Below are 15,643 nucleotides of genomic sequence, written 5' to 3'. Positions count from 1 at the left end.
TTTTTAATTTGTTTAATTTTTAATTTTTATTCAGTTGATAAATTATATTTTATATTTATGATATCGATCTTTTTTTTTTTCTTTTTTTTTTCTTTTTTCCAACAAAGTCTACTTCTATTAAGAGAAAATCCACATTACAAACTATTAGTACCTATCAGTAGGCACAATATTTTAATTAATACAAACAGACAATTGGATCTTTTTCACTATAAAAATTTAATAGACAAGAAGGTACAAACATTAAAGATATCGATCTTATTATTAAAGGAGTACAAAATTGAATAATCGCTAAATAACAACAGTGTTTTAATAATTTTTATTTCATCTATTTGTATTCATTTTCCTTTTAATCAAATATGTTGGATTCAAAAAGGAAAAATCTTCTGAACCTCCCAACATCTCAATACCTTATTTTTTTTTAATTTTTATTATTTTATCTTTTATCAAATATTTAATATATAAATAATAAATAAAATAATTAAATTAATTTAAAAATAATAAATTCAAAAAAAATATTAAAAAAATATTAAAAAGTTGAAAAAAAGTGAAGTGTCAGCGTGTTGCTTAGAAAACCCATTCAAAAATGATTAAACAGGTCCCCGAAGATGATATTTTTTTAGAAGAAATGGTTATGATTATGAATTACAGCAGTGCTAGGTACAACCGGGGTATATCCCCGGTGCGGCCTCGCGGCTGATGTGGCTTGCCATGTCAGTCGATAATATTATATTATATTAAATTTATTAAAAAAAAAAAGAAAGAAAACAAATGCAGAAAGCGGGGAAAGAGATTTATTTTGAAGAAATATTTCGTGGGAGGAAGTCATCTGGGTTTTCATCGGGAGGGAGGAAGGAAAGGCATTCATCTGGGTTTCGTTAGTGACAACACTCCAAGGGTTAGATCCCCCTCCCTTAATACGAGCCAAAAAAAGGTCCTCCCTCTTCCCACCGATTTCACTTTGCAATAAAAGGTCCAGAGCTTCTTCCGCAGGTAACATGTTCATGGGTCTTGACGAGTCAAATGTTCCTTTCTTTTGGCCCTAAAGCTCAACTCCTTTTCAGATTCACCCCTACAAACAAACCCCATCACAATTAATATCAAATACAAAAAGAAATATTCGCAAAAAAGTTATTTTGCTATAAAATAGAATCAATTGGGAAACAGTTGGGATTTGATAACTAACCGAACTTGTGAAATCTGTTTGGTGTTGGGATTTTTGGAGGTGCCCTGTATCAAAGAGATAGCAAGAAAAAAGCTTCAATAAAATTGATTCCTTTTGATTATGGCCTTGTCTATATTTCCTTGACCCAACAAACAAACGGAAACGAACGAAGCTTCAAAATGCCGAGACCCTTTTCTCGTTCCTTTCTGGAGTATCCTCAGCAACCAAACAAGGGGTTAAGGATAAACACGAAATGGACATCGGAAACTAAGCTGGAAAAAAATGCTTACTACGTCATCATGGGGATGAAACTTGTTCTGGCTCTGTTTTTGTTGTTTTCTCGCATCTTTTGTATGACCAAAGCAAACAAGAAAGCAACCCATTTGAGAGGGTTTTGGGAATTTGTGGGAAGGGGATTCGTGGTTTTGTTGGCTCTGGTTCGAGGATGCGGACTGGTTCGTGGCCTTGTGGTTGAAGACGACGGGGATGGAGCTTCTCGGGATTGTGGAGAAGAGAGAACACAGATGGAAATCGAAGGAGAAGGAAATCTTGAAAGAGAGGGAAATCGATTTCGCGGGGTCGAGGAAAAGAGGGAACACAGAGGGAAATCGATGGAGCTTCAGTCTTGGAGAAGAGAGAACACAAGGAAATCGAAGGAGAGAGAGAGAGAGAGAGAGAGAGAGAGAGAGAGAGAGGAAAACTCAGGAAAACAGAGAGATGAGAGGCACGAGAGAGATGAGAGGAAACACAAATGCGGGAAGGGGAAAGCCGAAGTCTGACCAATGGGATTCCAAAATGTAAACGGCATCGTTTACATTATCAAGCCACGTAGGCAACGAGGACGCAACGGGGATAAACCACGGTTGCGTTAAGAATTTTCCTATGAATTATTTTCAGAATAGTGTAGGCACGGCAGCCAATTCCCTAACAACTTCTCTGAGAAATTCGACATCGATTCGGATCTGCAGAACCGAGCGTCCTTTCCAATGGTGAAGGGACTGCTGCAAGGAGCGCAAAATCTGCCGTCCGACGTGGTGCAGGTGATCGATCAGCTGGAACGCCACTGCTTGGCGCCCGGTGGATCACTCGTCCCCAAACCCGCCTCTTACGATCTTCAACTCGTACTCTCTCTCTCTCTCTCGTTTCTTTTGTTGCTAAGAAAAATGTAGTTAAATTTGGACAAAAGTAACTTGCATTTGATTGGTATGCGTCCAAACATGACCTTTTTTGCTTGTTTGAATCGATAGAATTACTGAGAGTAGATAGATTTTCTCTGATTAAACTGACTGAATAATTTGTAGGCCAGAGAAGAAATGTCGAGGGAAAGACTGCGATACTTGGAAGCCATGGTTTGGTCTCACACAATTTCACCTTTTTTTTTTTCCTAAGAAGTAAAAAATGTGAATTCTGTTTGTTCTCGGTTATATGTTTTTTACAGTAATTTTCAATGTAGGCAATCTATTGCGAGGCCATCGCGATGATAGAGGAGTATCAGCAGGCGGTTTCAGTGGCTAACCTGCGTGATGTCCAGGGTTTATACCCGCAGCTTGGCTTGAACAACTCCCCTCATGTATGAGTTTTCAATTTTCTTCCTAGTGATCACTTTTGAAGTCTGATCTTTTGAGCAGGTTCTTTTGATAATAATAAAAAAAAAAAAAAAAAGACACACACACACACACACTTATATCTTCTATTGATTAAAAACTAATTCATGTGGATGGGGAATGCCATACAAACTACTGAAGGGTAACTTGTGTAGAATTACTAGTCCTGAACTCATGCCATGACGTTGGATACTAGATAGATGCACATGCTGTTGACAAATAACGGTGCGGTTTATGTAAATTTTATATGGATTGTCCTTATTGAGAAATGGATAATGCATTTTTTTTTTATTTGTAGCATTGATAGAAGTGTGTCCAATAGGAACTGAATGGCCCTGTTTGCTTGCATTTCATTTGAAGGACAACAAAAAAGAGGGAAGGGGGAGGGGAAGTAAAGTAAATCCACCATCTATAATTACTGAAAAAAATTGGGATTGGCATCAGATTATATGGGTTTATTTATAGTTTTGCTTTCAATTTACTTATAAAAAAAAGTTTTGCTTTCAATCATTTCATCATGCTTTCTTTATGTTAATTACTGAGTTACATGAAACAATGTACAAAAGACATCAGGTTTATATATAATGACAGCAGGGCGATTCAGGTTATGAAGAACATACAGATGTGCGTATGCTATAATTAACAAGCACGTGATTATTTTTTCTTACGGATTTCAGGTATACAAGGCTCTAGAGCATCGAATGATCCTTGCAGAAGCAGCTCAAAAGTTGAGGCTTCCTCTTATCTCCAAAGATGGTGAAATTCAGGAGGATGACATTGAAAAACTGAGCATAATGTCACGAAGCTCCCTTGATAGTACAAGTACTGGTCTCACAATCAGCTCAAGCTCCAACTCAACAAATTATACAACTGCAAATAGTACCACTAGTGTGGCTAATAATGCTGTTAATGCCAGTGATATGGTGGAACCTGGAGTTGGCGGTGTTCCTAATCGCTTTCTTGGTATAACACCTGTCTATTTATGGCAAAGTCAACTCCAGCAAACACCTTTATCCATGGTATGATACCCCGCATGGAGATTCAGGCAACCTACTGCATTTCTTTTCTTCTACTATTATTGTGTGATGTCAACTAATATTGTTTTTAATGTTTTATAGCTCTAAACTCAGAAGCATTTCATTATTAATTAAAATTTTTAGAACTTATTCTGACTTCACAATTGAAGGATATGGCGGAATACCAGATGTCTCTTTCTCATGAGATTGAGGCTCGTTTGAAAGCTAAATGTGATAAGTTAGCCGATGCCTTCATAATGGATGATGTTGGTAAGTTTTATTTGTGCCTATCTCTCTGTATACCAACTCAAAATAGGCCTGTCATGTAATCAAAATGGCATATTTATGATATCCTTGTGAACAATTGGTTTTGATCTGTGGAAAACTGGTGATTTCTGCTTTTCCATTTAGTGATATGGGCTGCCAAATGGCTGGATTAGCTTATGTGATCCACAATTGAAATTGATGTTTTCTGTTTCTTTTTTCTTTCCTTTTCTTTATTTCTTTTTGGGAGGTGTGGTTGTGGAAACCTGAGAAATCCTTTGTATGATGATTGTGCAATTTTTTTGCTCACTTCTGTTGATGCAGACTCATCATCTGGGCATCAAACTTCAAGTGCCCGGCTTCCAGAAAGGTTTGAGCTCCTCTTTTACTGATATTCTTTACAGCATTTCTTTTCCACCTAAAGGGATGGTATCTGCTAACAATTTGCAGTATCATTTGACCAATAATAATAGATTTCTGCTCAAGCTTCTTTTACTTTTTATTCTCTGTATGCTGTTCCTGCATCATCAGTTGGCGTTTTTATGCATTTCACATTGTAATAATTATGCCTGTTCCAACGGCTGGAACCAACATTCTTGATATTGATGTAGACTGTAGCTTACTGTGCTTACATAACTTTCCAAATTATCAGGGTTAAGTTGACAATTGAGGAGATTGAAAGGGAAGAGGAAGCTTTGAGGGAGGATCTCTATTCTGCAGATAGAAAATTTGCTGAATACTATAATGTATGTGAATAAGCAATCTGTGTAACATTCAATAAATAATTTTCCCTTTACCCTTTTTTATTAGGAGAATATTCATGAAGATAATCACATTTTCCTTTCTTGGCTCAACTAGGTCTTAGAGCAGATACTTGGAGTACTTATTAAGCTTGTTAAAGATTTGAAGATGCAACACCAACATAAATATGTAAGAATGTTGTTGCTATATTTGATGGTCAGTTTCTTTTTTCTTTTCTTTTCTTTTTTTTTTAAATATCTGTGGGTATCCGAGCCAGTTTGTGCGCACCTCGACTAATCCTATGGGGCCCTGAAGTTAACGGCCAAGTAAACCTTAGTGGCCCTGAGGGGAATTGAACTGGTAACCATTGGGGAGCAAACCCAAGGCCTGACCAACTGAGCTTATCCTTCAGTTTTTGTTTGTACACTATTCCTTCATCCTGTTCTTATCCTTTTTAAGGGGACCTTGAACTCATTGTATCTAAATCATTTTCAGGATGATTTGCAAAAAACTTGGCTGTGCAAAAGGTGTGAGACCATGAGTGCAAAATTAAGGTTTGTCACACCATTCACTGCAATTTGATATTTTGCTTAGAAACTAAAATGATGTGATTCTGATCCCTTTTACCTACCTTTTTAATTTGACTTTTTTTATATGAACTAATGCATATGCTGACATACATGCTGACTATAAATTTTGAAAAATGACGTACTTTCATTTTCTCCACTTTGTTAGTGAACACAAGCATTGCTAGTCATTGATTGTCTGTATTTATCTTCATATGTTTTCCTTTGATATTACTCTTAGGTATAAGAGAGTCCTTGTATGCACAACAATTGCTTCAGATTGACTATTATTTCTCGAAAGTTCTAAGTCTTGTTGTAAAAATGTGTTGATTTATCTGTGATGAGTATGATATACCCCATCATTTCTCAGGGTTCTGGAACATGTTCTCCTTCTTGAAACTTATACTCAGGAGTCAATACCAGCCCTTCATAAAATAAGGTACTAAATAAAGACTGTTGATTGAATTGGGTCTGCAGATTTTGGTTCAAGGTAAAATATTGATTATTTATACTCGTTTTTAGGAAGTATCTTCTCGAGGCTACAGAAGAAGCTTCTATTGCATATAGTAAAGCGGTATGTTCCTCCTTTTGAGATTTGCTCTTCTAGGAAATTACTAGGTATTCAATTTCATTCTAATTGATATTTCATCATGAGTTGGATTCCTATTTTCCCGTCCATTGGTATACATGAAAAATGTTAAAGCTTTAAGGATTAATCACTGTCTCATACCAGTTTATTGAATGTCGCATGAATAAATATTTTGGTGAAGGGAAATGATGGCAGAATAGCTTATTTATTTCCCCATTATAGTTTCACTGTAGTTGCCTTTGCCAATTAGTCGAGATTGCTAATCTTTGTACACACAATGAAAAAGCTATCAATGGACTTGGCTTTCATGCTTCAGATGAAGTTATTATTACACAGAATTGTTGAGCCGCCATTAATGGGGGCATGCCTTGAATTTATTCGTGCTTCTCATTATGTTTATAACATTTGGATTATCTTTTTCCTGTTCTATAATTTCCTTATGATTCAACTTCTTAACCAGGTGACACGTCTTCGCGAGTATCAAGGTGTTGATCCTCACTTCGATACAATTGCCAGGCAGTACCATGACATCGTGAAGGTAATACAGCTATACTCAAGTTGTTCTTTTTTCAGTTCCTTCTGCAAATGGTAATTCTAATAACTATCCTTTCCTTACAGAAATTGGAAAATATGCAATGGACAATCCACCAAGTTGAAATGGATCTTAATCGCTTACCAGAGCACCAAACCACATGAACTTTTGGCTCCCTTCTCTCTCTCTGGTGTGTGATATAACTACTTTGATGTATCATGACAAAGTATTCGATTCATTTCTTCAACAACCAGTTGGTTTTTGTGCATCATATGGTCAAGGCTAATACCAAAAAAGAAGTCTGAGATATGTTCCCCCTGGTGGGGAGATACAGCTATATTTGTGCCTGCATGGCCACCATCCAAACCTACGATCAAGTTTGGGGCATAGGATGAGACATAAAATTCTCATCTAATATTATTTTATCTCATTCTCAAATATAATTCAAATATAAAATTTTCAAATTAATCGTTACAATTTTTTCAAACTTTCAAATGAAAAATAATTCTGATTTTTTCAAATTTTCAAACAAAAATAATATTATAAAACTATATTTTTACAATATTTTACTTTTATAATATTTTTTATTCAACTTTTTTTTTCTCTTTTCTCAAAACTCAAAAAATACTCAATTCAAACTATTTGACTATTATTTACAAATTATCTTATTACTATTTATAAAATTCTCATTTCATCTTACTTTGCAAATCTGCTTTAAGGCCCCTAACTTACCTGAAAAGTGTTAGGTCTATAAAGAACTTTTTTTTAAAAGTAATTTATAAATTGACCCAGTTTAAAATAATAAAAATTTTATTTGCCGTCGCTTATGTATATTTTTTTATATATTTTATTGATATGATTGGTTGTGTATTAAAAAAAATTGATGCTGTCAATTACATAAATGGAGTGCAAAGAGAGTACGTAAAAGTAATTGTACACAGTATTACTCTTAAAATAATACATCATATCTAATATATAATAAAAAGTATTTTATAATCAATGTACTAAATAGGCTTATATTAGTTTATAATTAATTTTTAATAAAATTCATGTGACCAATTATTTTTCATTTATATAGTTTTGCTGTATATTTTATTTTATTTAGTATTTTCTTGAACATTCTTAAGTCTTATAATTAGGTTTAGAAGATAAATTATAAATTAGGTATATGATAAGGCATTCGAATAAAAGGTATTGCGAATAAAAGCCACCGTGTTTCACTTTTCTCCCGTCTCATCGCGGAGGGGCTGGATTCTTCCCACAACGCATTTCTCACCATGTTTGGATGCCAGTCTGGATGCGTTGGACGTACGCACTCCATCCAATTATTTAAAAAGAATACGAATCTATTAACAAAAAAATCTATTTACCAATTTTCTTTATTTATCATCTTTTTATCACTTTATAATATAATATTAAATAATAAATTCACAAATAAAATAAAATAAAATAAATAGTACCAATCATTCTTCCAACTCATGTTTAGGATTGGTGGCCAAGAAACCGCCCCCCACGAGCCCGAAGACACCCTATAAATACCCAGCAGTCGCACATCACCAACAGTCCCTCATAGAAAGATCCGATAACCGTCTGTGAGATTTTCGCCTCCAACTTCCGTTAGTTACCTCCCTAAAACCCCTTTCTTTTTCTTCTTCTTCTTCAATGATCTTCTAGTTTAATTTCCTTGTGTTCTTGCATACTTTTATTGGTTGATTAATTTTCTTCTGGCTTTCTTGATTCAGCTTTCGTTTCTTTCGGAGTTTCGATCAAACAAAGTACATGGTTGAACTAGAAGTACAGATTCCCACTGCTTTCGACCCGTTCGCTGACGCCAAAGACTCGGATGCCCAAGGAGCAAAAGGGTATGTGCATATCCGTATTCAGCAAAGGAACAAGAAGAAGTGCCTGACTACGGTGCAGGGTCTCAAGGAGAACTTCACCTACGAGAAGATACTCAAGGACATCAAGAAGCAGTTCTGCTGCAACGGTAATGTCGTGCAGGACAAGGTTATGGGCAAGATAATCCAACTCCAAGGCGATCAGCGCAAGAACGTTTCCCAGTTTCTTGTTCAGGCTGGAATTGTGCAGAAGGAGCAGATCAAGATACATGGTTTTTAAGGATTTGGTTCGGTAATAAGATAATAAGATAATTCTAGAAGTTTTTTTTTTTTTTTTAATGATATTTGAGTGCTTGTGGGCTTGTAAGCTAATAAGATAATTATCATTGGTGAAGCTTTTTAAGCTTCACATATTTTGGTTTGTTTTCCCGCTTAGATGACTATGTTTCTCGTTCGATTTCATGTTTTCTTCAATGGGAATTTCGGTGTATTATGATGAAGCTGCAGGTACTGCTTTCTGTTCATTCAAAATCTTTCTCTCTCTCTCTCTCTGTGATTTGGTTTGTTGTCGAAGACGAACTAGCTTCGACAACTTGCGATCGACAAGCATTAAACGTGCAGAGTATGTACACTCTCTTAGCAGCGATATTTGTTTAGGAATAGCTTCTCAAAGGTTCTTGCAGGTTCTATGCAGAAAACGTGGAACAATATGCTCTCCAGAATGTCTCGAATGATGTGATTGATTCGTAGCGAACATCCTTGACCACATAGCGGACCTGGGTGGCATAATTGAATTTTGAATGGCGATGGGGTGATAATGATAGAAGAGATGACTTTTATTAATATCTAGCATTCTGCATCCAATAAAACTACAGAGATCTCTTTCTATGGCATATGGGTGCAGTGACCGCTTAGGATGGCTTTTTAGAACTATTTATCCCGTAAGAACATTTTCAGAATAAAGACTTGTTATCATATCACTCAGCAAACTGTAAAGGATATATTATTATTCTCTCTCAACAGACACTGATAAAAGTTCAGACAGTCTATCCTCCAAAATATCAAACGAGTTACAGAATTACATCGGGAAAAAAAAAAATCAGGAAAATGGTTGATTACTTATGCACAACTCTTGCACCACTCAAAAGCAAGAAACAAAAACAAAAACTAAAAAAAAAAAATTGGAGTCCTTAAACGCTTTAAGGAGCGGGTATTCATACTGGACGGGAATTATTATGAAAGCAGGTATCACCACCAAAGACGGCTCCAAGTCGTCCTCAATCTACAAAATGTTATCTTTTTCAGCAGGAGTTCTTGGGTGTAGCAGAGCAAGGAGAGCTGTTTATCTAGAAGAGCTTCCCCTGCTGTTGGGTTCCACTTTTCATCATGGTACAGAACTCATCGTAGTTGATCCTACCATCCTGTAAGTCCAATAAAATTGAGTGCTAATGCTTTATATTGCACAAGAGTGATTTGCTAGTGAGAATGTCATATCTACTTACATTATCTGTATCAACTTCTGCTATTATTTCCTTGATCGTTGTGTCATCACCCATTCCATATTCTTTCATGGCCGTCTCTAGTTCATCTCGGGTAATAAACCTGTCAGACAATTCCCCAAAAGACCTCAACATATCGATTCATTGACTATCAAAAGTCACATTTATAATTTGGCTGATTAAACTTTTGATCGTTCCTGGACAACTATTTGAAGTCAATTATCGCCAAACTATCAGATTTGATGGTGCCTCAATCAGTAAGCCCTAACCAAATCAGATATGATACCGTATCTTAACACTTATGGACCATTTAAAGGTTTATATGCAGGTCGATGTGAGGTTGTACATATCCTGATCTCAAACTCGATTACTGATAGAATATGGACCTCCTGCAGTTAGTAACCCGTGAATGTATTCAGACAGATTGTAGTACTTATTCATTTTTGTGCATTATTAAGCAGTAAAGATGAAAGGCTTCAGCTGCGCTTGCAGTAAGACTGTTAAAAATCAAGCACGGTACAATCAATTTTCTGGTTACAAGTACCAGTATATTGTTTTAGAGTTTTAAAGAAAAGACTTACCCACTATTATCCGTATCAAAATATAGAAAAGCCTTGAAAAGATGTTCATCCCTTTCTAGCTTGTGTCTATGCATTGTAGCAGTGATAAATTCAATGTAGTCAATTGAACCGTTCCCATCAACATCAGCCTAATCACAAAACCAAGATGTCAGTAAAGTTCGACGCAAAAAGAGTGAAAACAATGAATTTGGAATTCAATATCATACAGCTTCCATGAGTTGTTGGACTTCAGCCTCTGAAAGTTTTGAGCCTAGCCGAGCCAACCCCGCCTTCAGTTCATCATAGGTGATTGTGCCACTTCTATCGGTATCTAAGTTTGTAAACATTGCCTTAAGCCCTTGGATTTCTTCTTCAGAAAGATTCTCAGCAATTACCTATAATTATCAGGATTGTCACTTGGTTTATAAGATAAGAAGCAGGGTCAGATGGGACTTAGAACTGGGCTACAGAATACTGGAGCATCCCAAAATAAATAGCAATTTCTGATGCACATTTTCATCCATACAGATGATCATGCATCACATGAAAGCTTAAAAGTCAAGAGTACGCTGAATTCAGGATGTACACACCTTCAGTGCGAGTTTCTTTAGTTTATTCATTGCTGTGAATTGCTTCATCCTGGAAAGGACAGCACTATCAATTGGTTTGTCCGATGCTTCTCCATCTTCTCTAATCCACGGGTGCTCTAGATAAGCCACACAACTTTTAAGTTGGATTTAGAAGAGAAACGCACAGACAAAACAACTAAAGAATATTACTTTACCATTAGCTGTAGGACAAAATGACAAAATAAATGCATGTCCACAGAGTTACAATATAGAATCATTAGCAGGTCTTGTTAGTGAAGCAAGACAGATGTTCTCAACATTCAAATCATAGAGAAAAAACAGGAAAATGAAGCTGAAACTTTTGAGAACCCTCATTTCAGGTACTTTCAGTCACTAAAGAACTCGAGTTTTGCAAACGAGAAAAATAAATAAAGAAAAAACAAGACAAGAAAAGCACAAAAAGACAGAACAAAAACAAAAAATAAAAGTAACTTTTCAAAGTACTCAAACATATTTTTAGGCATTTTAATCTGTGAAAAAAAAAGGGATTTTCATATATAGCAGACAGACACTCCATTTCTCTTGAAAATTTTTGTGGATATGACATTTAAATCCTCAAACTACTTATATACTTTAAATAAATTATAGAGATACGAACTGACTTTCTGAGTTCAGTAAATTCTTATATTAGCCAACCTTAAAGACTGTATTCCTACTTATGTACATATGAAGGGATTTTCTATAGAAAACACTATTTATATATATATATATATGAGTCAAGTTACCCTCAGGAAAATTTAGTCATGAGATGGCTTGCATCTTATGCCATAATAACCAAAAAGAGCTGCATACCTAGAACCTGAATGGAAGTAATCCTTTTCTTTGGGTCCTGTGTTAGCATCTTGCGGACCAGGTCCTTTGCAATGCCTGAAATAGATGGCCATGGTTTGCTTTCAAAGTCAATTTCTCCTTTCAATATAGCATCGAAAATCCCCTTCTCTGTCTCTGCAATGTAGGTTAATTATAAATCAGTAATTCGACTAAGAAAAGCAAGTGTTTATAGTTATAGACAGTATTAACTTTGAGCAAAAAAGTGTTATCTATTTTTACCAGCCCAAAAAGGAGGAACCCCACTAAGTAATATATACAAGATAACTCCGGCACTCCAAATATCTATTTCCTTCCCATATCTGCGTCGTAATACTTCAGGAGCAACATAGTAAGCACTCCCAACTATATCCCGGTACACCTTCCCTGGTAAGAGTTGTCATAAAAAACATCTAAATGTCAACACTTCAAGTGAAAGCATATAAAGTATAATGAACTTGCTTTTAAATCAAATACGGTCATCTCCAATGACCAGCACTTGGAAGACATACTACAAGTGTCTTCTATGGAAGTGTATAGAAATAAATAGCACATGCCCTTTTATAGATTTAATACAAGAAGAAATATGAAAAAGCAGCAATAGGAGGTCCACTTTCTCTATTAAGGAAAACAGTTCTATCTCAAAATTTACTTCCACGATGTCACTGCTAGGAATTTGCAGGATACTTGAGTAGTGTCTGCAAATGTATTAAGAATTCGCGTAGTCTCAATGGCAAAAGTAAAAACTAGCTTCTATACAAAGTGGGTGAAATACCAACCATAGCTGCAGACATTAAAATGACGAAAATGACTGTAAAGATGAAGGGTGCTACCAAGTTTAGCCGAAACATGTTTAGCTACAAGCAAAAACGGTGCTATAATTTCAGAACTAGTGAAACAGCTATGATTAAAATATTTTTATTTGCTGAGGAAAAAAAGCTATAATTAAATTGCCATCTTCATTCCCAGCCGAAAGCTAGCAATTTTTTTTTTGATAGGTCGAAAGCTAGCAATGTTGAAGGTCAAGGTTTCAACTTTCCCAGTCAGATTTGACCAAAAGACCTAGCAACCGTCTGAATTGGCAGCTAAAAGTTCTCCACATTATTCTTTACTTATTGATTGAGAAAATGGACAATTGACCTTGCTCTTCTAATTAGCTCACCATCAACAACCTCACGAAGACACAAAATTTTGAATAAACTTCGAGCAGGTGCTGGAATTGTTAATCAATAATTATTTACCAGCAACAAAAGTCCAGACGAAGATATTCAAAACAGAAGATATATGCTATAAGAAGAACAATCCTGAAAACATAACAATTCGACCCCCAATTCTCTGAGCAAGAAAAGATTCAATGCCTTATTCAGGACCATGAATTTTAATATCCACATGAAAAATAAAAAAAAAACTCCAAGAAAATCTTTTCATTATTCATTCAAATCATTAAATCCCATGACCACATGATGGAAGATTACAACAAATCAAAAGTTACCTTCTTCAATGAAAACCGACAATCCAAAATCCGTGGCCTTCAAAAGTGCATTCTCATCCTTACTAGATAGCAAGAAATTCTCAGGCTTGAGGTCCCTATGCATCACACCCATAAAGTGGCAGATATTCACAACATTAACAATTGCCCTGCATATTGAAGCAGCAGCCCTTTCACTATAATGCCCCTTAGCAATAATCCTGTCAAAGAGCTCCCCACCAGCACATAGCTCCATAACAACATGAACTGATTGCTTATCCTCATAAGCACCCTTAAACTCGACAATATTGGGCTGCCCGCTCAAATGCTGCATAATTTGTATCTCTCTCTTTATATCCTCCTTGTCGTTCTTACTAACAAGCTTCCTCTTCGATATAGACTTGCAAGCGTATTGCCTGCCTGTTGAATTCTCAGTACAAAGATAAGTGACCCCAAATTGACCTCTTCCTAATTCTTTACCAATGGTATAGTACTGCTTGACATCTTCATATGCCTTGTCAAGAATTGCATCTGGCCTGAGGACAGGTTTTGGGCTTGGAACCGGCACAGACGGATTCAACGCCTGCTGCGCTGGCAAGTGGTATGGTTGTTGGGTTGGGATTTTTGATTGGTGAACCACAGGTTCATGGGTTTTTTGGTGGTACATATCAGAACCACCTATTGATGTATAACCATTATATCTTGGCTCTGAAGTTTTGCCTTTGCTTAGGCAAGTACCCATTTTTAATAATAGCCAGATACAGAGACTGAAACTGAATTTTAAGGGAAGAGAGGAACTCCGAGGTTCGAACAGAAACTCAGTTAAAGTTTGGGAAAAATATGGAAACGGAAAAAGACCCAGATGAAGAATCGGAAAGACTCTGCAGATATACCGAATATTCAGAAGAAAAGTGGAGGAGAATTTTCGGATCGGGAATTTCAGAGCTGAGCTATAGATTGAAGATTGAGGTTTTCAAGGAAGAAGTGGCTATAAAGAAAATTTAGATGGGGATACAACGGGATGTTGAAGAAACCAAACTCTGGATTGAAAATTTTGGGAGGGTGTAATAGAACTGGATCACTGTTTCGGATTTGAAGTCGGGGAGCCTTGAGAGATGTTTAATAAAGAAAGGATAAACCGGAACTTGGTCAACTTTGCAATCAAGTAGGGAGGTTAACTTGCAGGACTTGCAAAGTAGAACTGTAAAGAGAGAGAGAAATTACACTATAAATAAAGCCAGCAAAATGACAAAATCTATTCACAATTTTCTCCATGGTCGGAGGGGGGCAAAAAAACATTTTCTTCATAGTTTAAACTTTAGTTTCTATAGATGCCGAGTGGATACTGTTCGGAAGACCTGAGGTCCAAGGAAATGATCTTTGCAATTCATGAACTTGGAAGCATTCATCTAACGTAGTATACTGTATACATACATGCATGTGGAGTACATTTCTTGTTCTCCATTTTACTTAAAAATTGATATTATTTATATGGATGATGCTACTTAGACCGACGTCCCAATCAATAATCTGACTAATAAATATAATTTTATTTTATTTTTTAAAAATATTTTGTTAACATTCTTAATTTTTATTCTTTTTACAAAAAATACATAAATTCAATAATATTCAATTTTTTAATCATTAAAAAAACTTATAAAAAAAATCATCTATCAAAATCATCTGTTCAAAGAGCATTGCGTGTGGAATTAAAAAATTAAAATCTAGTCTCAACTCCCAAATGCATTTACTTGTTGGTTAAATGCACAATTTAAAGGTATTGAGAGTTAATGATGCTTCCATAATGAACTGAAAACAACAATTTTAAAGATCAACATAAACTTGGAAGATGATCAACAACAGGATCTGTGCTTTGGGACCCAAAATCCACGTAAATCACACACTAGGCAACGCACGAGAAAATTGTACCAGCAAGGTATTGGTATTCATGGCGCATGGGACACGTTGCCACTTATGTGTTTGTCGTATAGTTTGTGCGGATTTTTGGACATCGACTTTTTCTCCTAAATCACCTGCTAATTAGACCTGTAGGCTGCAAAGCCTACGCGGTTTTTGATTTATGTGACACCACGCGTTTTTGAAACGTCTTAATTATGTCAAAATAAATAAATAATAACTACTACCGTTCCTCATAAGCAACAGCCACTGAAACTTCTTGAGGCTGGCCGGATGCTAACATCTGAGGGCAACTCGATCTTTGTCCTGCTTTTTGGTTCTTGTTGTGTAGCAGTTTGATGAGATCCAAAGAAAACGTGAATTTACTCTCAACTTTTATGAAGCAACAGGGACCTAGCTTGTAAGAAATATGAAGCTTTGCCCAGCAGAATGAGCTTTTTCAAAGCTACTT

The 15,643-nt window shown here is 35.9% G+C and overlaps 3 protein-coding genes across 4 annotated transcripts; 2 read left to right on the top strand and 1 right to left on the bottom strand.

Moving 5' to 3' along the window:
- The first annotated feature begins 589 nt into the window (after positions 1 to 589).
- LOC122281751 (AUGMIN subunit 4-like) lies at positions 590 to 8,357 on the top strand. Its single transcript, XM_043093512.1, has 15 exons — positions 590 to 636; positions 2,044 to 2,283; positions 2,464 to 2,511; positions 2,616 to 2,732; positions 3,444 to 3,785; positions 3,953 to 4,052; positions 4,371 to 4,416; positions 4,699 to 4,792; positions 4,905 to 4,976; positions 5,283 to 5,341; positions 5,724 to 5,792; positions 5,876 to 5,927; positions 6,403 to 6,480; positions 6,561 to 6,664; positions 8,217 to 8,357. The coding sequence occupies exons 2-14, from the start codon at positions 2,149 to 2,151 to the stop codon at positions 6,636 to 6,638; spliced, it is 1,290 nt and encodes a 429-aa protein (XP_042949446.1). The 5' UTR covers positions 590 to 636; positions 2,044 to 2,148; the 3' UTR covers positions 6,639 to 6,664; positions 8,217 to 8,357.
- LOC122281752 (protein translation factor SUI1 homolog) lies at positions 8,254 to 8,812 on the top strand. The gene has a single exon (XM_043093513.1). The coding sequence runs from the start codon at positions 8,254 to 8,256 to the stop codon at positions 8,590 to 8,592; it is 339 nt and encodes a 112-aa protein (XP_042949447.1). The 3' UTR covers positions 8,593 to 8,812.
- Positions 8,813 to 9,291: 479 nt separating this feature from the next.
- Positions 9,292 to 14,629, bottom strand: LOC122281748 (calcium-dependent protein kinase 2-like). Of its 2 annotated transcripts, XM_043093506.1 has the most exons (8): positions 13,300 to 14,622; positions 12,051 to 12,194; positions 11,793 to 11,945; positions 10,962 to 11,077; positions 10,599 to 10,766; positions 10,393 to 10,520; positions 9,815 to 9,914; positions 9,292 to 9,733 (listed from the first exon to the last, which is right to left on the bottom strand). In XM_043093506.1, the coding sequence occupies exons 1-8, from the start codon at positions 14,015 to 14,017 to the stop codon at positions 9,659 to 9,661; spliced, it is 1,602 nt and encodes a 533-aa protein (XP_042949440.1). In that variant the 5' UTR covers positions 14,018 to 14,622; the 3' UTR covers positions 9,292 to 9,658. The 2 variants fall into 2 exon arrangements, with proteins under 2 accessions (XP_042949440.1, XP_042949441.1); XM_043093507.1 differs by lacking the exons at positions 9,292 to 9,733; positions 9,815 to 9,914 and adding an exon at positions 9,921 to 10,200 and having other exon boundaries at positions 13,300 to 14,629.
- Between the last annotated feature and the right edge of the window lie 1,014 nt (positions 14,630 to 15,643).

Source organism: Carya illinoinensis, chromosome 11 (genome assembly GCF_018687715.1).
Source record: "Carya illinoinensis cultivar Pawnee chromosome 11, C.illinoinensisPawnee_v1, whole genome shotgun sequence".
Lineage (NCBI taxonomy): Eukaryota > Viridiplantae > Streptophyta > Magnoliopsida > Fagales > Juglandaceae > Carya > Carya illinoinensis.
The sequence above is the reverse complement of the archived record's forward strand: the minus strand, read 5'-3'. Positions and strand labels throughout refer to the sequence as shown.